Source organism: Lytechinus variegatus, chromosome 4 (genome assembly GCF_018143015.1).
Source record: "Lytechinus variegatus isolate NC3 chromosome 4, Lvar_3.0, whole genome shotgun sequence".
NCBI classification, from domain to species: domain Eukaryota; kingdom Metazoa; phylum Echinodermata; class Echinoidea; order Temnopleuroida; family Toxopneustidae; genus Lytechinus; species Lytechinus variegatus.
Genome location: NC_054743.1, coordinates 52,263,100 through 52,289,113, shown reverse-complemented (window position 1 = coordinate 52,289,113; position 26,014 = coordinate 52,263,100). Strand labels below are relative to the sequence as shown.

At 35.0% G+C, this 26,014-nt stretch overlaps 1 protein-coding gene across 1 annotated transcript; it reads left to right on the top strand.

The window, feature by feature from the left end:
• Positions 1-1,053: 1,053 nt before the first annotated feature.
• Positions 1,054-25,193, top strand: LOC121413060 (transient receptor potential cation channel subfamily A member 1 homolog). Its single transcript, XM_041605821.1, has 20 exons — positions 1,054-1,224; positions 8,923-9,132; positions 9,628-9,721; positions 10,265-10,481; positions 11,523-11,700; positions 11,933-12,024; positions 12,457-12,603; positions 13,919-14,039; positions 14,397-14,551; positions 15,505-15,626; positions 16,268-16,396; positions 16,853-17,052; positions 17,911-18,240; positions 19,446-19,586; positions 19,934-20,042; positions 20,556-20,647; positions 21,376-21,603; positions 22,424-22,492; positions 23,789-23,962; positions 24,542-25,193. The coding sequence occupies exons 1-20, from the start codon at positions 1,054-1,056 to the stop codon at positions 24,746-24,748; spliced, it is 3,186 nt and encodes a 1,061-aa protein (XP_041461755.1). The 3' UTR covers positions 24,749-25,193.
• The last annotated feature ends 821 nt before the right edge of the window (positions 25,194-26,014 follow it).

Here is a 26,014-nt window from a genome sequence, read left to right as displayed (position 1 = left end):
ATTTGCATATTTGTATCTGTAATTATTTGTTAACGGTTGATGTTGATTTATTCAATAAATATTGGAAGATAAAAAGAAGCAAAATTTAAATTTGTAATGTGAAAATGCCGTCGAAATAGAAGTGTGCCCCCCCTTAAAAGTGAAGCCCCCTTTTTATTTTGCCTGTCGATTTTTTTTTCTGAGACGAAAATTATTCCTCGGAAAAATGTGACTCCCCTTTTGGAAAATCCTGGATCCGCCCCTGATCAGCTGTATTAGAAATATTGAATATTTTCAACGATATTACATGAATCATTTCCTTTTCCCAGATGCGGCGCCTGGGTATTTTGCTGGGGGGGGGGGGGCGAATTGAATGTGACGTCATTTTTTTCAGTTGCATGACGCGAGTACGACACATGCCTCTATACTCATCTACCATGTCTACTTCCTTCCTCATTTTCATTCTTTCCGGCATTCTTTTACTCGCATAAATTGAATCAACTAATCTATTGTTCGGGGGGGGGGGTGATACTGTGTCATTCCCCGATTTGAATAGCGATCGAGTGATGTCGTGTATTTGCGCCCGTTGTATCTTTCTCCCATTTTTGTTTCAAGTAAAAAAAATGATTTTCAAGATTTGAAAATTGATAGAGATGGAGGCGAGGTGCATTGCCCTGGGAAACGGGGTTGCTGTGTCTATTATTCTCCACAGGCAGCACCCCCTGGAGTTCTGGAAGGTGTACAAATTTTCGTGTGAAACCTTTTTTTTTTCTTTTCAAATTTACATCAACACCCCCAAAAAGAAGAAGAAAATTTTTTCCCAGGGCCCTGGCGATGTCTCTTGTTTCTTGCTATTGCGCCGATCATGATTTTCATACTATCAGACATAAAATGTAAAACATGAGAGCAATCATAAAAAAAACTTCAAATATGAACAAAATATACCACCTTTGTTTAGCCTTATGGTCTAATAATTATATGTCAATACAGCGTGCGGTAAGAAACAAAAGAACGACGTGTTGTTGACAGTTTCATATTTACAACCAAAGAGGGAAGTCATTATTAGCGATTACGATGGAGGGAGAAGGAGGCTTCATGCCAACCAGGTTTAGCGATGTCGGATCGGTTGAGCTGAACCAACTATCGACATCGTTAGGCGATGTTCATGTCGAGATGAACCACGACTACCAACTAATGAGAACATCGTCTATTTCTGTGAAGAGGGATGGGGATGATGAATGCCTGGTAAGAATGATAAAAATTATCATTCATGATTTTAATCATTAGGCTAATGAAATGCCATATACGTTAAATTATAATCACTCTGTAAGTTTCAGTACATAATATCAAAATATCACACTTCTTTAATTTTTCATTCCTAGTCATCCTTTGTGAGCCAATGGCATTTTGCACGAGAATTATAAAAAGTAGTGTTTCGTGATGCGTGGTCCTAGAAACATGATAAAGATACAATTTAAATGGTAATAACGTGAAGAAGACGCACTGTAAGGAGATGTTTTTGTTGTAATTGATTAATATTTTTCTCTGGAAAAGACATTTAAGTTGTATCTGATTTTCACACAGTATTATACTGCGTCAATACTTAAAGCTGTTAAGTGGTCGACTTTCATGTCTTTTGCAATTATTTCATCCTAAAGTAATAAACAAATATAATGATAAGTGCTAGATGAACTACATACTAATGATGATGGTGCTGATGACGTCCCATTAAATGTCTATTCCAGGCCAGTGGCGTAACGTGGGTCACGGAATGGGGGGGGGGGGCACCAGCAACAATTTTGAGTCCCTTACTGGGCGCGCGAAGCGCGCTCAATTGCCAGGCATACTTACCTAATAAAAGCACTTTAAGGACTGTGTAATCATACATATATATATCATTTTTTTAATAAAAATGCAAGCGCGAAGCGCGAGCTGAATTTTTATATATATTAACCCCCAAAAAGGGACAAGGGATTAGTTCTTAGGAATTAATGAAGAGCATACCAGTCATCTAATGTATGCGTCAAGCGCTTGCTGATTTTGTAAGAATTACACCTAAACACATGAAGCACTTTTTGCACTCAATGTAATCATGAATATGATATATATCTCACTAAGCACATACTGCGAGCGCGAAGCGCGAGCTGAAATTTTTGAAGTTCAGACCTGACGAGGGGCATTCTTAGGCTTGTTTGTAAAAATTTACTAAGACCATACGTATCTTTGTTACTAAATGATGCGAGCGCGAAGCGCGAGCTGAAAACTTTTGATAGAGTAAGCACTATCTGGGAATATTTTATATTCAGACTTTTCAATCTCTTTAAGTAGTCATGAAAGAGAAGAATGTCACTACATAAAACAATAACTCGAGGTACGAGGAAATATATGTTTATGGTGTATATTGACTTGAAAACAGGATGTTTTAGTACAACATGATTATATATTTCATGTTTTTTTCACAGAAATGACCAGGAAACCAGAAATGATGAACACAATGTCATAGGCCCTCAGCAAAATATGTTTCATAAATTTATGAAAAAAATATTTATGTAATATAACTTAATATAATGAAATATACACTAGTTTCTTCTTTCTCAATGCCTCTCATTTTCCCTATTTTTCTCCTTCCCCCCTTCGTTTTTTTGTCAGTCAATGGGGGGGGGGGGCACGTTCCTCCATGTCCCCCGTAGTTACGCCACTGCTCCAGGCTAAACATAATTGAATCTAAATAAAGAGAATAAGATTCACCGAGCAAAAGGCTGAAATTAAAAAAAAAAGATAATTATATAATAAAAATATAGGCCTATAACGTTTCTAAGACGCAGATTACCGAGTTGTTTCTTGGGGTTCGAAGCCTTTGGCTTCTTGGCTACCGCCTTCTTGGTCGCCTTCTTGGGTGTCGACTTCTTGGCAGGGACTTTCTTCTTTGGTGTCTTTTTTCTTCTCTTTCTTCCCAGTAGTCTTTTTTACTGGCTTCGATTCCTTTGCATATTTGCATATTTAATGGCGCACTATATTACACCGGCCCTAGCTCTAGCTCCAGCTGCTGAAGTGCTTGGTGCATTCAAGGAATTAATCCTGCCGGGTATATATACCCATTCACCTCACCTGGGTTAAGTGCAGCACAATGTGGGTGCTGTTTTTACTGAAGTAAAACACGGCAAGGAATCGAACCCACGTCCTCTGAGTTAAAGACAAGATTCGTACCCACTAGACCACGACGCGACGATATGATAACAATGAACGAAGTTATTGAATTTTATTTTGTTAAAATAGTTTTGATTGATTGATCGCATTTATTCGTTTTCATTCCAAAATTTAACAAAAGTTACAATGTATAGCAAAACACAAAAATATAATATACAGAAATGACAAAAGGGAACCCAAAAGAAAGCAAAGCTTGTTAGTATGGTTTTCCTGCAATAAATTATTAATTAAAGTATATTTGATCAATGAAATTCTATTCGTAAATTAAAAAGGTTTGTACAATGAAAATGAATACTAGTGGGGTCAAGATTTTTATGCCTACTCACTATATTACAATAAACAACAAAAATATTATATCATACCCCTGCTGTATAAAAAACCCTTGCGTTCAGGAGTGTGTGAACAGACAATCACCTGGACAAGACAGGACGAATGCTAAAAACAAAGCAAAGACAAAAACAAAAAAGGCACACACACACACAAACAAAAACAAAAAAGGACAGAACAGGATAAGACAGCAAAAAAAAAGAAAAGGAAAAGAAACAAAACACACTACAAAACATAGACAAACAGGAAGATTAGAAAAGCAATAGAACTAGACATTAAGAGGATAGGAAGAGAGAGAGAGAGAGAGAGAGAAAAGAAAAGAAATGTGAGAGGAGAGGGGGAAAGAGAAGAAGGAAGAAAATAAGAATGGAAGAAGAACAAAATAGGTGGTAGCTGCTTACATAGAAATGTTTGAGTTCTGGGATCCCAAGGATATGAATTTTCTTTAATCCTCGACTAAAACTTAGATGTGTTGGTTTGTTACGTAATGATTCTATAAGGGGATTCTAAAGTTTGATACCTGTAAAAATAAATGTTTTATTCAAAAGGATGGTTCTAGCTCTTGGTGGATGAAAGAGCCCGGCAGACCTAGTAGGATAATGATGAATATCGACATTTTTAGTAAACATGGAATAAAAAATATTTGGAAGTTCATTTTTATCTAAACTATACATGAATTTTCCGAGACTGTATCGATACAAGTCACCAATCTTCAAAATATTATATTTATAGAAAAGTTCGTGTGAACGAAAATCTGCATGACAAATAATACGAATAGCACTTTTCTGCAAAAGTAAAATTCTGTTCAGGAGGCAGTCAGTGCAATTCCCCCATGCTGTTATACCGTATTTTAAATGAGGCAGGATCAAAGTTGAATACAAATTAAATAGTATATGAGTGGGAAAGAAAAATTTTACCTTGTTTATGATACCAATATTTCTCGAAATAATTTTACAAATGTGATCTACGTGTTCTTTCCAGGATAGATTATTATCAATAGTTACCCCAAGAAATTTAGTACTGCCAACTCTTTGTAAATTAGTATTTTCAAAAATTATATTACCTGGAAGTTCATCTATGATATTACTTAAGAGCATATAATTTGTTTTTTTTTTGGAGATTAAGGGATAGTTTATTAGCTTTGATCCATTCTATGCATGTTGTCATGGATATTCATTAGGTAGGCGGATGCACATCCAAACTTTCCCTTTTCTTAAGTTATAAGATGTACTCAAAATTATCATGACTATTTCATATTTTTATACATTTGTCTATGGTATATCTCCTTTGTAATAAAATAATTTGTAGCGGGTGATATTGAATGCATTAAATCATTTTTCAATCCACATATTTAGTTCTTGAAGGATAAAATATGATTAAACATAATCTCAAGTAATAAAATACAAAATAACAAGTGGGGATGTGACATTCTGCTGCTGATAAAATATTCATGAAGATGTATGCATAGAAAAATGTTATAACTTTGGTATTCCTTGTCCGAAATTGATGAAATTTTCAGTGGTTTGTTTGTCCAATTTGTCTTTATCTGTTCATTTCATATTCATTTTCAGCCCTTAGTACCGCAGGGATACTCCGGGCTGAAGATATTTATTTCTTAATCAATAGAGTAGAATTCACAGAGCAAAATGCTGAAAATTTGATCAAAATCGGATAACAAATAACAAAGTTATTGAATGTTAAAGATTTGCATTATTCCGATGAAACAGTTCCAGGCATGTCTTCATGAATATTTGTTAGGTGGTCTGATTATGTTACATTCCCACTTTCCTTTTTCTTATGTTACTACATGAGATCATGATTGTTTCATTTTTGCATAAATGTGTTATGATGTGTCTCCATAATGATGAATTAAGTTGCAGCAATAAAGAGATATGCCCTTAATCAGTTGTCAATCCAATTGTTTTAGTTCTTGGAAGAAAATTTTTGAATAAAGCTAATTTCATACAAGAAAATACAAAAGAACAAATGGGGATATGACATCATTAGTCCACCTAATGAATGTTCGTGAAAACATTCCTTGAACTGTTTCACCGGAATAATGGAAATCTTTAAAATTCAATAACTTCGTTATTTGTTATCCGATTTTGATCAAATTCTATTTGGCTCTGTAAAAAAATTCTCTATTTATTTAGATATAAATACAGTCAGCCTGGACCAGCCCTTTAAGTACTAAAGGCGCCCCTCACGGATTATTTTCAATTGGTCTAATGCCAATTCGTCCAATTACCAACTCGTCTACTATCATTCGGTCTACAATAAGTTTGTCCGCTATCCAATTGGTCTAATTGCCATTTCGTCCACTCACCATTTCGTCTAATATCCAGTTGGTCCAATAGCCATTTAGTCCTTACCATTTGGTCTGATTGACTAAGTGTTAATTGGACGAAATGAAAGAAAATAAAACGAATATTAGACCAACTGGTGATTAGACGAAATGATAATTAGACCAACTGGTGATTAGACGAAATGATAATTAGACCAAATGATTATTAGACCAAATGGTTGTTAGACGAAGTGTTAATGGGCGGAAAGGCATAAGAATAAATGAAGGTAGACTATGTGGTGGTGGACGAATTGGCAGTAGACGATTTGGCAATTTACCTCACTCACCACCCCTCCCTCTAACATGTGTCTAATAGATGTGCTTACAAATTCACTATTTTTGACATTCTTCGTTTAACTGATCGCATTTCTCATTAATCCAGTCGTTTTCAATATTAAGAAAACAAATCAAACTACTGGAAATAACAGTTACATTCCATTTCCTGTTATTTTTATTGAATTATTTCCTTTTCTATCTATACTTTTGTCTTTCCACCACTGACAATTTATCAAAATTAATTATAATCCGAAAATACACCTTCATCTAACAATTTTGATTCAATTAGTGATTATAAAGGAATAGTGGAGCTTATTTTCCGTGGAAACAGATCTTCCGATCGAATAAACATTTTGTGTCTATACTACAGAAGTTTGCAAGTATTAGTTCCGCTAGAATAATGTAATGAATTCATGATGACATCTTTAAAGCAAAAATAGATAATTCATGATTAAGTTAAATAGACCATAAACAACGTTAAATATTGTGCAATGGTATTTATCATCGTTTCTTGATCATGGCTGATTGACAATGAAAGTCGAATACATCTGCGGCATGCTGAGTTTGCATAATCACGCAATTAATAGCATGTAAACAAACAATTGCAAAATAATTGACTCTTGCCAAAACCTCAACAAAGCAATGTAAAACCAACAACATGACCCAATTAAAACAATGCAATGAGATCAACAATGCAATATTATATGAATGTATGAGACAACATAGATGTACTTGTCATTTGTCAAAGATATTAGCATACATAATCACCATAACTATCCAATTGTTAAACGTAGCTAGAGTGAATCAAAGCAGATGCAATTCTTAACAACTAAAAAACTCTTCCAAACAATATCCTATCATGGTTGAACAAGTGGGGATATAACAGGGCGGATCCAGCTTTCGCCAATAGGGGGGGGGGGGGGGGGGCGAAAAAAAAACCCCATATTTTCCCCAATCGGCCGCTCACAGTTGATGTTTGTTTGTTGTTGTTTTTTTGAAGGGGTAGTCCTAACAGTCACTTTTTGTTTTATTCTTACAAAACATTAATAAATAATAAGATCATAAAAGCTTTAATCGAATAGTGCGAGCGCGAAGCTATTATTTTTAAGTTTCATGTATTTTGTTCTGAAAATATTGAACATTCTGAGCAATGTTTGTGATCGTGAACAAGATGTGTATGTACTAAATAATTACTGTGAGCGCGAATTGCGAGCAGAAATTTGTAATAGGCCTATACGTTCTGCCTGATCGTAAAGGGATCTGTTAAGGACATGCAGTTACCCATGATAACGATACTTATTTCAACAATCGAATAATGCGAGCGCGAAGAGCGAGCTGAACAATTTTGACAATCTGACCTAAAAATTCAACATTCTAAGCACTTTTTGTAATCGTGAACAGGATAGGTATATAAATAAAAAAATAAATGCGAGCGCGGCGAGCGGGGGAAAAAAAAGAGATTTAGACCTAAAAACGGGACATTCTATATTCATGTTTTGTCAATTTTGAAGAGGCTGAGTAATTGGGTATCTTCCAACATTAATAGTGCGAGCGCGAAGCGCGAGAAGAATTTTTTTAAATATTCTGATATGAGACTGGATGGTTCAAGCACGTGCTTTTTAGATTTAGAGCAAAATATCTGGACATTCTAAATACATTTCTTTTATTATCAAAATCAATGACGCGCGAGATGAATCTGAAAAGGGCCAATTTGAGCACTATTTCATGCTCTGTGTAGGAAAATTGTGAAGTGGATATATCGTACTCAACCAATTAGAGCGCGAAGCGCGAGCCGATTTTAAAGATTATTATTTAGACCTAACACCGGGACATTGTAAGGACATTTTGTCATCATATGAAAATGAATCTTTCTATTCCTCTTCCCAAATGCGAGATGAAACTTGTCGATATTCCATTCTGAAAAAAGAGACAATTTAATTTATAGGAATTCATGAAACTGTTATCTTATATTTCAATTTGATATTAATGAGAACGCGAAATTGGTTGATATTAAGGCCTGAAAACTGGACATTTTGAGGATTTTGTGTAATATTGTCTTCCGCAAATGGTAATCCTGCTATGTAGAACATGGTTTGTGTACATGTGAACCAACATAATGCGGTGCCACTGCAATCGAGTAAGCCTATGGGGATCGGGCTGACCGTTGCAAGGCCGTAAATTCTCTTTGTTTTTCAGCATTTCTCTCAAATTAAAAAGGACATTTTTTTTTTTGGGGGGGGGGGGTTGTCAAAAAATATGGGGGGGGGGGGCAGGGCCGACTCGACCTCCTCTTGGATCCGCGCCTGTATGACACCATCGGAATAATGCAAATCTTTAAAGTTCAATAACTTTGTTAGTTGTTATCCGATTGCGATCATATTTTAAGCAATTTGCTCTGTGAGTTTTACTCTATTTATTGAGATATGAATATCTTCAGCCTGGAGTATCCCTTTAAGTCAAATGAATTATACTCGAGTTGGGAACTCATGTTCGGATGAAATAGTTGACAATCCTTAGTTAACACGTTTAATATCGTTATCAGTCTTGTCAATTATGGTATGTAGGCATTCGGGTGCGGGTTGGGTTCACCTACTCCCTCTCTCTCCCCCTCTTCCTTTCTCCATATCACAGGCCTTCCCCTCTCTATTCTTTAACACTCTTGATCTCTTTTTAAATACAAATATTGCTTTGCAATTTATTTATTTCGGACTTGAAATTGGAACCGACCATCTGCGACTCGACGAATCAAAAGCAGTCAAATTGATCAATTGATTTTTTTTCCCGTGCAGAAACAAGATAAGGGAGGGTCTACAGCCCTGTGTTACGCATGCGCATCTGGTGACAAGGATGGTGTCCTGCTACTAATCAAGGAAGGAGCAAATATATTCATTACTGATATACATGGAGATCTACCATTACATATAGCAATACGGCATTCACATACTGAGATCGTGAAGGCATTGCTAGAGGCTGGCCATAGTGATGGACATATCACCAAGGTATTCTGCTATATTTTGTTAACGTGATTTTCTTTCATAATATGATCATGATAGCACAGCCGACCATTAGATTTGTTCTACTTAAAACTAGCCAGGCTACTCAATTACATCGCCGTAAAATCGCATCTTTCTTGCTTGAGACGTTATGCAGACTTGGCACTTTTAAAACGTCCCAAACATAGAAAGGAAATCATGGTTTTGAATAAAAGAGATAAAAATAAAAAAAAATATGTCAATATCACGTTCGGCAAGAGATGTGTTGTCGAGTTTGTTGCTATGAAACACGACGAATTATTAAATGACGAAATACATGAAACAATTGGAGTGTTAAATGTAAATTAGTTAAAAATAAACGTCAGCCATTTATAATTGACAATCCATGGACACTCGTTTCATCTAGATAAAGTTTCTGATATCAATCGATATTTTATTTGAAAAAAAAGAAGAATTAATGAATTAAGAATAATAATCACAGTCATATTTATTTTGTATCAGATGCTGATGTGCCATAACAAGGGTGGATTTATACCGATATATTGTGCTGTGAAGAATGGCAATACAGAACTTTACCACTTGTGCTTTAACTATGGTAAGGATGTTTATGGGCAAAGGTATAAAAAAGAAATGTGCCTTACATCATTTATACCTAGCATTATAAAGGTCTACCGAACTGAATGATGTTTTCTGTGTTCAATGATTCCCTGAAGATCCTTGAAATTGTACATGTACTGCAGACCAAAAATATTTAAGCACATGCAGGTTTACTATAATATATTTTTTCTGATTTTTCAATTCGTACTTCCATAAAATAAAAGTCATGTGAAATTTATTATATATTTTTTGTACCAATACGTCAGAGTAGGACTGTTTTAAATTTACCATCTTTTCATTTTATTGCTGTCCCACCCCCAAATAATACTTGACTACTATCGTGACTATGCGCAAACGTGATACTGTTTTTGGAACATGTATCATAACTCAATGAAAGAGTCAATGTTCCAATAACTTGAGTAACATTGGATTTGCTCTAATAAGCACTTATCATTTCAATCATATTTGTATATTTTTCGTCGCATTTCTATTGGAATCAATGGATAATCTAATTTCATTTTTTTTTGGTGTAATAATTTAGTGTCAAGTGAAATGGATCGTCTCGCCATCTTGGAGTGTACAGATAAGAACAAAGAGTCTCTCCTTCATGTAGCGTGTTCACACGGATACATAGATTTGGTTCAGTCAATGATACAGCAAGGTGCTAAGGTAAATTGTGTGAACAAGGACCTACACACACCCCTACATCTAGCATGTATAGGGGACCATGGAGACACAGCACGGTTTCTTGTTGTACAGTAAGTTGGATAACATTTTGGCTCGTCAAACAATTTAAAATGAGAAAGTACATTGCACTTGTCATGTTCCTTAAATAATTCATTGCTTTATATGTCATGCTACTTGAATGTATATTTCAATTTATGCTCTATTATACTGTTTTTTCTATTTTACGAAGTACTTGATTTGTATTGCTTTTATTACTTTGTATTATGTTTTGAATGAAAATGAAATAAAAGAATTGAATTGAATATAAGACAATTTCTTTTCAACATCATTAATTATGCCCCATCCCAAAACACTTGATATTTAGTTCTAGGTGTTACCGGGGGTGTTACGTTTTCTGTTTGATTACATACATGTAAAAACAACAATAATAATGATGATATGGTATTGTGTTTGTATATACATACTACATTTCAGCGTCACCACTTTCCCGCGGGTTCATCCAATAAAAGTATTTTTTTCTGCATCAACTCTTAAAACTATTTGTATATCATTCGAATGCTAGTAAACTACAAAACACAGCAATACAAGATTTATGCATTTTCACGGCTTGTCAGCTGAGTATTTTGCCTGAGAATAGCTCTCAATTATCGGGCTTCGAAATGGGAATGTTTGTTTTTCACCGGCCTGAATTCGGTGACGTCATCCTGTGTAAGAAGCGTTGTGAATCTAGGTTCGTACACAGAGAAATATATATATATATTTTCCTTTCAAGATTATGCATTTGATTTTCTTTACTTCACATCAATATATCATAAAAAAAACTTTTCCTGTATGAACTTAAGCATTGGACTAGTTTTTGTCATGTTTCCTTTCCCGCCTACTTTGGGACAGCTTTCCACTTCAGTATCTATTCTTATTATGTGAGTCTTTTCCTGACATAGCAATCCAGTCCTAAGTAGGAGCAAAACAAATAAATCCCCAAACCTATAGTCAGGAGCTACATATCTCAATCAATTCATGGAGGCAAAGAAGATGGAGTGACAACAAACTAAAAGTACTTCATGATTATACAAGTAATGATTTATTGACTCTTGTTCAATCTTCATTTCTAGTGGTTGTGACGTCACATTAGAAGATTACTCTGGATTGAATGCTCTCCAGTTGGCAGTCAATCACGATAGTTTCAACTCTCTTATGATAATACTCAATACTTCTGGACTTCAATCGCATGTAGCCAAAGATGTCCTCATCTGGTCTGCTAAGCAGAATAAGGCACAGGCTTTCAAAATGGTAAACAGTATTATGAAACTTCCTAATTTGAATTCACATTCTACCATGAAATAGAGACATAATTATGTTATTATCTAATCCACACCTCAAAATTGATAAGCAATACAATCACAACCAAAAATCAATCAATTCAACACATTTTCAATATCCCCATATGCGCGATAAGGTGAAGAAAAATGTAAATTCCTTCATTTGTTTGTTAATTGAAACGTTCAGTATAATTTCGTTTCAGCTTTTGCATCACGAAGTTCATATTCCAAATGAAATCGATGACGCAATGCTTACGTCATTCATGATGGACGCCGTGAAGAACAATTACAAAGAGTAGGTATTAATTAGGGAATGGTTATAATATCTGATTCATGTAAGGAAAATCGAGCTATGATATAAAGTGTAAGGTAAATTTAGCATATCATGTGAATTTTGATTTAAAAATAAAACGTCATCTCATCATCATCATTATTATTATTAATATCATTATCAATATTATTATTATTGTATTAATAATTATCACCTTCATTATCAATTCCATCATCATCAACAGCAGCATCTTAACATAAGTTTTGTTTTATCTTTGCTGTTGACGTTTAATGATACTTTTAGACATGTGGTAATGAGGTAATTAGTACAAAATAATCCATAACATCTCTTCACAATGTACGTATTGCTTTCCATAAGTTTGTGTAGTAATATTCTGTTTGTATCTTATCTAAAAATAAGTAAATCCTGCATCCTGTTCAAACTATGTTTTAATAGTATTGTTCTAGTCATGTTGAGATGGAAGCGGTCTATCGTCGAGAGTGTAGACAAACTTGGAAATACTCCATTACATTATGCAGCCGATGCTGGGTATAATGACATCATAAAAGAACTTCTAAGAGCAAAACCACCCGTTGATGTGAAGTAAGTATACATTTTTTTTCTTTTGAATGGAATCATCAGTATCCTGATACAATTTGATTTGATTTTTTTTCAACTGTTGTTTTTCTTTGACAATAACACTACTAATTCATACGTCACATTCAGAACACAAGTGAATTATACACAATTAAAAAATTAATAGTTTTGATTAAGTAATAACATTCAATAATCAATTTGAGTATCTTATGTAGAAGTGATTAAAATAACGTCCGTTTATAATCTATAGTTTGTACATTCTTCTAGTATGCTCCAGTAACATAAAGCTCTATAATTTGGCATTCTCCCCCAAGTGGATTATGTTCCTTGTTGGACAAATCCCTTTTCTCTTCCCCAAATGTATCTGCTTCAACTAATTCTATACTACTACTTCTTCTACTACTACTACTTCTTCTATTACTTCTACTTATCTACTTTTTCTTCTACTTCTACTATTACTTTTTCTACTACTACTACTACTACTACTACTACTACTACTACTACTACTACTACTACTACTACTACTACTACTACTACTACTACTACTACTACTACTACTACTACTTCTACTACTACTACTACTACTTCTACTACTACTACTACTACTACTACTACTACTAATATGACTACTACTACTGCTGCTGCTGCTGCTACTACTACTACTACGACTTCTACTACTTCTACTTCTACTTCTACTATTACTTATTCTACTACTACTACTTCTACTTCTACTATTACTTATTCTACTACTACTACTACTACTACTACTACTACTACTACTACTACTACTACTACTACTACTTCTACTACTACTACTACTACTTCTACTACTACTACTACTACTACTACTACTAATATGACTACTACTACTGCTGCTGCTGCTGCTACTACTACTACTACGACTTCTACTACTTCTACTTCTTCTGCTACTTCTTCTTCTTCTACTACTTTTACTTCTTTACATTCTCCCCCTTTCCTTTCATCGTCTGCTTCTTCTTTTGTTCTGCCATCTAGTATATTTATCTCTTGTAGTTATTTTATTAATATACTTTCATCATCTTTTTCACTTTGGCCCCAAGGTTAGCTCATTTAGCTTAGGTTAAATTGGGGCCGTGTGTCTTGCATTGATCCACTGTGAGCTAGTTTAGCCCACTGACGAAACATTTTACAATGCGTAGGCTAATTAGCCAATCGGCTGAAGTTAGCCTGCACGGGCTCACTTTAATCAACTATAGCGAATATCCACCAAAGAACATTATACAAATTTACATAAAATTGATTTGTTATAAATGTGTTTGAATTCATTTTACAACTTTTAAAGAAATTGTGTATTAGAAGGTGAGCAGACACCGCTTCATATGGCAGCATCGGAAGGGAGGGTAGAAGCAGTTCATCTTCTTCTCAATTCAGCTTCTAACATCAATCAAACAGATCTCTTTCATGTAAGTCTCACCTGGTCAGGAGAGTCATGTTTTAACATTTCGTTCTTTTTCTGGTATTGCTCCACATACGTCTTACCCTATAACCTAAAACTCTTTGAACAATAGTTGTCACAGAACCTGGGAAACTGGAACACGAGTTTTCGTTTAATAGTTGATAAAAGCTAAATTAAAGGGAAGGGGGCGTCTGTGTGGATTTTAATTATTATATGTGACTGTTGTATACGTATGTTACCGAACTGTAACGAAAATTCCCTCATATCAAGTCCAACAGTGTGCATACTATTATATTTATATATAAAAGGTGTCAGTCCAATCGTATGCATTCAATATTCGTTTCTTTGAATGATTCTCTTTTAGCGAACCCCACTTCATCTTGCTTCCATGAATGGTCACATAGGGGTGGTGGAATTGCTTCTCTTTGGAAAGAGTGACGTCACACAAACAGCAAATATAACCCTCTGTGATGCATCCGAAGAAAGCTGTCTAGACTACGCCATTGATAACGGCCATGAGTAAGATTTTTCTTCATTCATCAATAATACATGTATATCCGACACCCGGGGGGGGGGGGGGAATTACATTGACGAGTGGATACCATGCGCGACCAAAAAACACTTAAAAAGGATGTCTTTTTCACGATAGGGCACGTTACGTACGTAGCGTGATAAGGGTGTCAAAAACACAAAAATAATGAAAAAAGGGTATCTATTTCGCTAGGAAAATTACGTGTTTAGGGTCGAATTTGCGGGGATGATGAAACAAAATTAAATTTTTTATAAAGGATGTCCTTTGCGCGAGGTGTAGAAGGTGGGGTCGTACTAAACCAAATAAGGTAAAGCCGACGACCGAATAAAACATTCCTGTACTTGTTTAGAGGTTCATTTCAGGGAATATTTGCCAAGAGTATCGTTTTGTTTCCAATACTTGTTAAGGGTAGGGTTTCACACGCCAATACTTGTTAAGGGGTGCATTTTCAGAATATGGAAATTACGTGTTTAGGGTGCTTTTCGAGACCCCATGGTCGCGCATGGTATCCACTCGTGAATGGAAGTGCCCCCCCCCGGGATCCGACACTCCATTTAGGTTGCAAATTCAGAAGATTGATACATCTTGGTATTATATGCTATAAAATCTCAGTACAAATAGAATATGAAATAACGGTACAGCGCTGTCAGACAGCTGTCAGATATTTCATAGGTTGCATGCCTCAGTTGCAAATTGGATTATACGAAGGCATAAGGATGTTTTTGTTTATTTCATTGGTGGAATAATGGATCAATTATTTGCACTTTTGAATGATCTACGGATTCAGAGAATACATTGCACTTTGATAAAACAAAGATACATTCTCTTTTCTTTTAATAAGATTATGTTATCAAATTCATAGATCCATGCTGCATTATTATTGATGTTGTTTGGTGTGTGCAGAGGAACAAACTACCCATCTCTCATTCTGTTTGTGTAGGAAAGTCGTGAGGATGATAATAAAACATGAAAGATGGCGAGAGGTCATGAAGGCATCGAGTCTGGATAAAGAGACTAATTATCGGACTACGCCCATGAGAAAACTCATCAATCATATGCCAGGTAAGCATTTACAAACTTTTTAAGAACATTAATGAAGTTTCATAGTCAAGTGAAGGATATTATTAAGAACAATAAAGATGTGTAAAGCTTCGAATTCCAACACGTTACATGGACCATGGACCTACCACTCTGACGAAGACTATATAACCATGATTTGAAAAAAGTGAAGCGATCCCGCCATCATCTATCGATCTGCCCCCCAAAAGGCATGACGTATATCATAACGACCTTTTCTTGCTTTTCAAAAAATTTTCAAAAAAATTTGGTTGATAACCTGTTTTTTTTTTTTTTGCTTGTTAATTTTGTTTCCTGCGCCCCGCTAAAATTTTTGGCTTCCGCCGCCAATGGGGGACAAGCATGGGGACGTGCGACAGACGCCACTTTTAGGCGTGGAAAGTTGGAAGGGATTGTGGTCAGATACTGGAATGAGTGTCATAATAATGTTTGCTCTGATTTCCTTAGCTATCTCCCGTATTTATTAGGCATACGAACTCCTAAATAACAAGTGTGATTCTCTTTCAACATGTCCATTCTTTCTTAAAGATTGTACCTTATTGGATTTGATCCTTATTCGAGATTTGCTTGATGTATTTTCCTCAAACGAATGATAGCTAAATGCCTTTCTAAATGTAAAATTATAGGTATGGCAAGACTGGTTCTTGATCGATGTATCACAGTCAAGAAAGACAAGAGAAACATTGATGTCGAATTCTATTATGAATTTTTGGAGGATTCCTATTCGACATGGATGCGGCCATCCCAACAAACAGGTGATCATCCAAAGTTTAATGGTTGGTGTAGTTATATTCCTTATGTGAATTTATTTAGAGTCCCAAATTTTGTACCATACGGATAACGAAAGAATTTTTCAGTTTTTTTTTAAATATATTTTCGTGACTCCCGAAATTTTTTCATCAAACAATTTAAAATTGTTTTATGTAAGAATTGTGGGAAGAACCCGGAATTCATGGAAAACGTAGATGTCTAGTCCCCCAAATAAAACACACGAATCACGAAAAAAATAATCGACAGCATAAAAAAAGATAATTTCGTTTTCAACAAAAATACAAAAAATTAAAAATTATCTACTAATACTTTATTTTTGGTATGTATTTGCTTGGGGCTCTAATTATATACAAAACAAAATAAAACAAACCAGTAAGTGGAATTGCGAAAGATAGAGCGTTAATATTCACTTTCATATTGGCATTTCATTGAAATTGCAGAAGATTTGAAAAGTGAAGAGAACAATAATGATGATGATGGACTAGTAAATGAGTTTCTACGTCGTGTCTACCGTCCTATAACATCAAATCAGAGCATAGAAACAGATCAATATGACTCCGATCATCGTCTTAAGAAAGATGCCACGTCATATATCACAGATCCTACAGAAAAAACCATCAACCATCCTCTATTTCTCATGGTAAGAATATAGTTTACTTTCATTCTCTTCCTGTCTAACCCCGTCTTAAACTTAATGTGTACACTCTAAAACACATAAGACGATAAGGATAGAAAATTGCCGAGGAGTTACAGCATCCTGTCACTCCTCAGCCTTTCCAAAGGGAGTCACGGCTCAGTAATGTGAATCATACTCCGACGAGTACCATCTAAAAATGTTACAAAATCATTAAATGCTTTTTCCAGTCGTTGTAATTCAAATTTGGTATTTTCCAGCAATTGGAGCTCAATCATCATGATCATGTCAATCTTGGGATCTATATAGCGCTCTGTCTGGAACATGTTTATAATATTCTTATTTAAAAATAGCCATTTGAGCATTAACTTTAAAGATTTCGTAATTTGATTGTGAAGGCTACAGATGAAGATTATAATCCTGAAATTTTCAGCCCACTCCAAGCTTGAGAACGGGTTTTACAAGACATAGATACATCGATATTGTATTTAGATCGGATACCCGATCAATATGAATTAAACATGAAATTATTACTATTTCTATTTAATAAAACATATTTTGTTTTAATTTTGACATCCTTCAGATCACATCGACTTTAGGCGTACATATTAATATATTCAAGTAATAAATGGAAAGATGTACATGTATTTTGTAGAAATATAATTATTGTTGAAGGTTTCACGAATTTAGTCGAAAACAAGGTATCATTTCTATCTAACAGTTTCTATCATTAGTTTATATATACACACACACACTTGGGTGGGTGGGTGTGTGTGTAGGGGGTGTTTGTGTATGTATACAAGGTGAATAAAATCATGAAAGTTCATCTGTGAATAAAATACCGTATATTTTTTTCTTGATAAGGTGTCATCTCAACACATGGAGCTTCTCGATCACCCACTGGTGACTACATTCCTACAGCATAAATGGAACGCGATAGCTCGTTATGTCTTCCTATCATCTTTATCTCTCTATCTATTCTTCCTGGGCATGTTGACTGGGTACATAGCTATTGTGCCTCCAAACTTCTACATGAAGTCTTCAAATCGTTCGATTGACCCTCCTGATGTAGTCTGGTTTGCAGATGGAGAGGAGCGTTGGGTTCATTCAGTCCAGAGATCTACCTTGGTATTCTTCGATCAGTTTGGACCAGCTGTCATTGTCGCTCTCTCGGCAGTCAACCTTTTTCGTGAGGTAAGACTGACATTTCGATCCTTTGGCTATAAACTCCCATTGCCATTATTACGATTCAAGTAATTTTTTAGAGGGATAAGTTAATTTTCTTGAAAGCAAAAATGCTTGTTAAGAAACAAGAGTTACACCACATCTTCTTATCCACATTACATGGACACTTTATGTGGGCGGCTTGTGGTCTAGTGGTTCTGATTCTTGCCTATTAAACAGTGGGTCGTGGGTTCGAATCCTAGACACGGTGTGTTTTCCTTCAGCATGAAATTTATTTTGCACTGTGCTGCACTCGAACCAGGTGAGGTGAATGGTAGCTTGAGCTGAAGCCGGAGTAATAATAGCATTGCTTTGTATCCTCAGGCAAAAACCACTTTATAAATCCAGCTATTATTATTATTATTATTATCATAGAGGGAAGTCATCAACGATCTTCAAGGTCATTAATTGAGATTCTCCGAACCAATGATCACCTGAGTGGTCTGGCGCATACAGCAGCGTGCGCGGTCCGTGCCTGTCTGTAGAATTCTCGACGCTACATGATGGGACCCTATTCATGTTCTAAAATAAATGTTAGAGCGAAGTAGTAATGAATAACTGACCTCTTATCATGCCATTCTTGCGTGAAAGGTATGACTCAAAGGATTTTCATTTAAATCGAATAAGCAGTTAAGTGAGTGATTTTCAAAAAAAAAAAATTGAATCCCAGACTAAAGTTACTAAACTTACTGGTTTTGCACTTTCAAAACCTACAAAGTACCAATCTATTTCGACTAATTTAAAGTAGGGTTACAGTAGACAATGTTGTTAGCATCATTATCCCAAACCTATAAACAATAAGGCCTTATGATACTACGACGTTGCTTGTAACGGCCCATGGGTGTCTCTATGCGTCTAATACCCATAAAACCTAAAGTTTTGTAGAACTGCGGTAGCTAGGTGGATAAGTCTCCTGACTTTGAACAACAAGACCTGAGGTTCAAATCCCAACTCAGCATTCGCGTCCTTTGATCTACATTGCCATTGTCCACCGCGGTGTCGTAATTGGATCCAATGAGAAGGAATTTCTTGAAAGCTCAAGCGCCTGATCAAAGTAGCCGTGTCATGGCAGGGGAAATGATGCAGCACAGTAGAGCTACATGTATGTAAATGTTGTATATTATTATTATAATAAATAAACCTGTCTTGATTTTCTACCAACTATCCTACCGTAGATTATACAAATGGTTCTTCAAAGGTTGGCCTACTTCAAAAACATGGACAATTATCTTGAGTTGTTTCTCTACATCGCCGCCATTTTGTTTGCTCTACCATTTAGTGAGGTTGAGTATGTAGACAGTGGACACATTAAGAAGGTTTGTTAGAAATAATAACTCTATGTATACATTTTATTATTTAATTTTGCTTTGTAGTAATTCGTCTCTCTGTATTATAACCCACCACCGCCAAAAATAGAATAAATGAAGAAAAAAGATAAGTCATTAATTTACACGGATTATAATGCTTTGTTAAAAAAAAAATGTTAAATGGCATTACCGTTCACAACCATCGTGTAATTTCCTAAGCAATAATAAGTTTATTTGAAGTTTTTGAATTCTGGTAATTAAACTAAACCAAATCAAGAAAACACGTTTACGTTTCTGACTACCATCTTTAACCTCATTTTATTAATCAATTCAAATCAATTCACCTGATATTCTAGGACTGGCAGTGGCAGTGTGGAGCTGTGGCAGGCTTTTTTGGTTGGATAAATCTTTTGCTCTTCATTCGTGGAAACTCTAAGCTTGGGATCTACGTCATCATGTTCATTGGTAAATTTGGAAGAATTCTAAACAAAACGATGGAAATCACAACTTTGTAGAATTTACTGTAACGGAAGACAATGACATAAACGAGCAAAACCCAACTGGACTTAACATTATCATATAGTCACTGCCATATAGTTTAACCATTCTCGTTATATGCATTAGGAATTTATTTTCTTTTTCGAAATTTCTGGGGGACCATTGCCCCCCGTGTACTGCCATGGTAACTATAGAAACATTTTGGACGTAAACAGAGAAAAGGTCTAAAATATTTAAGTTCTGAATGGCCAAAGGACAGGCAGAAAGATTTCCAAAAGTATACTGACTCTGATGAAAAATGTTTTGGCGTGGTTTGCCCACAGGAGCCTTTACAGAAAATAATCAGAGAATCCTATAGAATGATGACCGAAATTATTATCGTTTTAGTACTGTCCAGTCAACCTTACATTTTTTTAACTCAACGAAGAAAGAGAGACATTTATCGGTGCTGACATGTCAATTCGTTGAATTCCTTTACAGATATCATATGCACATTCCTCAAGTTTGCAATCATTCTGGTGTTGTTCATCATGGCATTCGGCTTGGCCTTCTACGCTCTCTTGATGAATCAGGTAATAAAGGGAAGATACACATAAAAATCCTGAACAAAGAGACAAGAATAAAGCCAGCTACAAGTTGGTTCTTTCGATAAACTTAATAAGATTTTAAAATTGTATTGCTAATATTTTTGAAAGTCTTAAGTTCCCGGTAGTGCACATGTCTAATGATCATGACATGTCTGCATACTCTGACAAAAAAATCTATAAATTTCATTTTCAGACCAAGAATCCATACAAAATTAATTGTCGGAGAATAATTTCCTGGCTAAAATCAAAGCTTTTATTTTAAACTTTCCTTTGAAATGTCTTTGATCATTTTATACAGCAAAAAACCCCATTCAATATAATCTTACCAAGATATCTTTGAGTTTGAACGACATTTCTTATAATAAAAATGATGATGATAATCTTGCTATTATTTTAGCTCCAATTACCAAATGTTTTGTTTATATGTGATGCACTATTCCTCGTAATTGTACCCGACGGTGATATTTGGTAATAAATTCAATTCAATTCAATTCAATAATAATAAATATAGTCATGATAATGATAATACTAATGATATTAATAATAACAACATAACAACGTTAACAATAATAATGAATAATGTAATTGTATAATATATTTTACAATCCTATTTTAGTTTATAGGCAAAATATTTACATGAATATATTCTATTGCACAGCAAGAGATTCAATCTAATATAAGCAAGATAATTATCTTTGAACGATATATTCTAGAATCCATTCAATCGACTAGGCTACTCCCTGGCCAAGACCTTTGTGATGATGATCGGTGAGCTCGATTATGCCAGTATATTCTTTGCTCAAGACTACCTTGGAACTCAAAACACTCTAGCTGATGGCGATGATACATATTTCTTGAATGCTATCTTCTACACAGGACTTACCTATGTATTCTTCTGTACATTTCTCGTTGTCATGGCAATTCTAATGATGAACATGCTTGTAAGTTCACTCTGAAATAATTGCACAATCTCTGGATAAAGGAGGGTGTTATTTTTTAAAGATTCGATATACTGTATCTGATGGAATTTCTTTGAAAATCTTGGCCAAAGATAAAAAAAAAATCTCAAAGATTTTTTTCTTATCACCCTTTCACATGTTAAAAACAAAATCGTAATTTGAATGGTGATTCCCGTGAAAAAAGAAGGCCAATGACAAGTTTTTAGCACGTGTGAAACCAAACTAAAACATGATTAGAATCACGAATGCTAATTATAATCACGAAATCAAATTCTACTCCGGAGTTGAATTCCAGTTCCATTCCATTCAAATCACAGTTTTTGAGTGAGCGTGTGAAGTTAAAATGATGATTCAAGATTTACGTGTGAAAAGGCCCCTATAGTGGCGCCATTTTATCATGCTCAATGAATAGTTCACGTTTTCGTGAAAAGCTTAGAATGTACGTATTAGGAGTCAATTAATACGACGAGTTTGAACTGAAACAACCAAGCTGCAGATTAAAACGTTTAGTGAAACTCACCTGAGAGATTTGAAAGAGTTTGAATGGACCTTCTTGTTTAAGAATCTGGTACTGGTACAATTTAGTCTGCATTTTTTTTAATTTGAGATTATTAATGTGAGTCTGTACCTTTGACCCCTTATTGATGTACATATTAGAATTTAAGGTAAACTGGGATTATTTTGCTGTAAGATTTCAAACGTGCATTAAAATCGTAAACGTATATTGTCTTTATCATAGACAAAAGCACTGGTCCACTCAATCTAATATAATAAAAGTTGTGCAAAATGTTTTTTTTTTTAGGTTGGATTAGCAGTTGATGATATCCAAGCAATTCAAAAGAAAGCTAACCTTCATCGCCTCAAACTGCAGGTAATCTGTTTTTATCAATTAAAAATTAAAAGTAATGGGTCTATCCTGCTTTATATAGCACATTATTATTCAAAAAAGCTATCATTCATTTATTCATTATTGTGACCCGTACACTCATTAAAAAAATCATCAACTATAAAAAAAAATGATGTACACCTGAAATTCCTTTTTGACATGATTTGGAATAATGTTTCAGATAAGTCCCACGAAAGAGTATAAATTGTTCCTTTGTGGATCATCTTTGATCAAGTTGCTACTTTGTTATATTGGAAACTACACACAGTTCTGAGCATACTGAATTACCTTCTGCTAAAATAAGAGCTGCTCAGATGCAACACCGACACCTATACTGTCACATGAACTTTCTTTCAAAGAATGAAATCTTGACTCCTCTTGATTGAATTCTAGCACCAACATTCAAAATTGAACTCTGAGATATCAAAGAACAATGGCAACATCAATAGTCCCTTATTGCAATCTATCTATATGATAAATCCGAATATCCGATAAATTCGAGCGTCCGTCTCACAACCGGGAGGTCGGGGGTTCAAAACACGGCCGCGACGGACCAAAAGACGTTAAAAGATGGTGATCTGGCGCTGCACAGCGGCTGCCGAGCCCACGATCAATGGGGCGAAGAAAATGTTCAGAGCATTTTATTTCATGTCTATTGCGAACAATAAAAAGTGGTTATGGTTAGCAAAAATTTTCATATGAATATTTTCAGCCATGTCGCCTAAAGCATGGAAGCTTACAATGCTATCCAGATGTAAGCTTCCATGCTTTATAGGTGACATGGCTGAAAATATTGGTGATCTGGCGCTGCACATCGGCTGCCGAGCCCACGATCAACAAGTACTACCAACTATGTTCAGGTAGTCATCTCGTCATGTATATTATACGATCTTCTTTTTAAAGTAATGTTTTATTTCTCTCCAAAAAACCCCATATATTATAGTACAATCAACAAAACATTTTCATTGTCCATATAAAAAGAAATACTTCTTTGATAATTATTTAAACATAATGAACACGCATCATGATTTAACTAAAGGTCTGAGAGAGGTTTGATCCATGAGATGACAAGATCTTGGATCCATGATCTTAATGTCATCTGATCATCTCTCCAAAAGGATATAGACATGATACCAAGATAATCATATGGTCACTTGTTCTAGACATAACAAGATGATTACTAGACCATCTGGTCGGCGCTTTTAAGCTTACTTACTAAACAATACATAATGATGTATATTATCTCAGTCATTTTCCTTTTTCTTCTCTATCATCAATCAGGTGGAATCAGTAATGGGGGTGCAGACCAACTTTCCATTCTGGGTTTGGCGCTCATCAATCATCCGACAGAAGACATTTCATTTAAGAGATATCAAGATACAGAAATGGCTTCAGCGTCTGGTCAACGTTAGGAAGCAACTAGAACGTGCTGTAGAAATAGGTGGTTCTCAACAGGTAAACATCACTTGCCCAACTGATTGTGTTTTATGAAGGATCATAGTGGCTATGAAAAACATAATCGCATTTCTTGTACCGCGTCACCCCAAATATGGCCAGAGTTACGCTCAACTCAATAATGACGATGACGAAGATAAAGATCGAATATTCACGGCAATAATAATAATAACATGATAAATTTGTATAGTGCAGCCACTATAAGGATAATAAAGATTTACTACACAGTAACAATCATGACCTACTTAAACGCTCCTCTACACAAATCATGTCTTCAATTGTGTTTAGAAAGCAGTAATAGATTTGTATAGTAGCCATCAGCAGGCTAACCTACGGGCCCAGAATCATGTAAATATTAATGTGTTTCCCCTGATGTGCCGATCAGTGCCTGACAAGAAGCAGACAGTAATTGGGCCTATATGAATATGATAAAAATTTGCCAAGAAACCTGTTTAGAATTTCACTTTACACGTTTACATCTGTTTTCCCAGTCGAGTTACAATTATACAAAGAGATCACTCTTTATTACATTCCATAATGTGATATAGGTTATTAGGGGATTTGTTTTTCTCTTGACAGGATTTCTCTGTGGCTGAGGAGAGGGAAGAGATATTTGGTAAAACACATGAGAAGATGGAGGAGATGCTGAGGAAAATGGATCAATTATCTAAAGAATTATTGGAAAGAGAGAAGAAAAGAGATGTACGGATGAGTGAATTACAAAAGGCTCATGATACCTTGAACGACCGATGCGACATTCTGAAAGCAACACAAGAGCGCTTTTAAAGGGATACCCCAGGCTGAGGATAATATGATTTGAACAGATAAAGAAAAATCAGACAAACCAATCAAATGAAAAATAACAAAGTTATAACAGCTAAAGTTTTGCATTATTCCGTTGAAGTAGTTATAGGCTTGTCTTCATGAATAATCAATGAGCAAATTGATGATGTCATAACCCCACTTGTTGTATTGTATTTCATTACATGAAATTAGATTTATTTAAATATTTTCCCTTTAAGAACTAAATCATTGAATTGAAAACTGATTAAGTGCATGTTATTAATTACTGCAACTTATTTCAATACAAGGGAGACATTTTAATGACACATGTATGAAACAATGAAAAAAACAAGACACGATTTCGTGTAATATCATAAGAAAAGTGAAAGTGGGGATGTGACATCATCAGCCCACCAAATGAATATTCATGACGACGTGCATATAACTGTTTTCACAAAATGTTGCTAAATTTTAAAATTCAATAACTTTGCTATTTGTTATCAGATTTTGATGAAACTTTCAGCATTTTGCTATGTGAAGCTTACTCTATTTAGATATAAATATTTTTTTTTATCCCGGAGCATCCCTTTTAGATCACCGAGACTACCAGACTACCAGCCAAAATGAAGTTCAAATGAGATCTAGGCCTATTTTTTTTTATAGTAGGCGCGCCTTTTGGCAAGGCGTCAAATCCACATTTACTATTCTCCACCCATACAGGTTTTAAATGGTATACGCGGTCGGATACAATAACCAACATGTATATAGTATTCATATCAATTATCAGGCTCGTTAACTCTTATAGTCACAATTGGTTTAGTGTGCACAAATGTCCATAAAATACACACGCATTCTCTATTATTCATGTAGATCATATGAATTTCATTGTAAATAAAAAAATCATAACAATATTACTTTAGGAGCATGAGGGGTCATGATTTTGTAATCATGAATAACTTATATACATACATTCATAACACACAATGGTTATATACATTATATACATACATGCATAATAAACAATGGTTATACATGTATATATTTATAGTTTTCGTTTAAAAATATGAGAGGCAAAAAGCGATCAAAGGTCACCATTTCTATCTTTCCTCTTTATTCGTTTTTTTTCTATCTTGAAAAGGTTCCCGTCTCTTAAAAAAAATCATCAATCAACTCACAACGCCCCCTCCTATACTGTCCTTTATACAATCAGGGGAGCCCCCTTCCCATCTCCTGGATCGGTCCAGTATACATGGTATACACTGTTAGAAA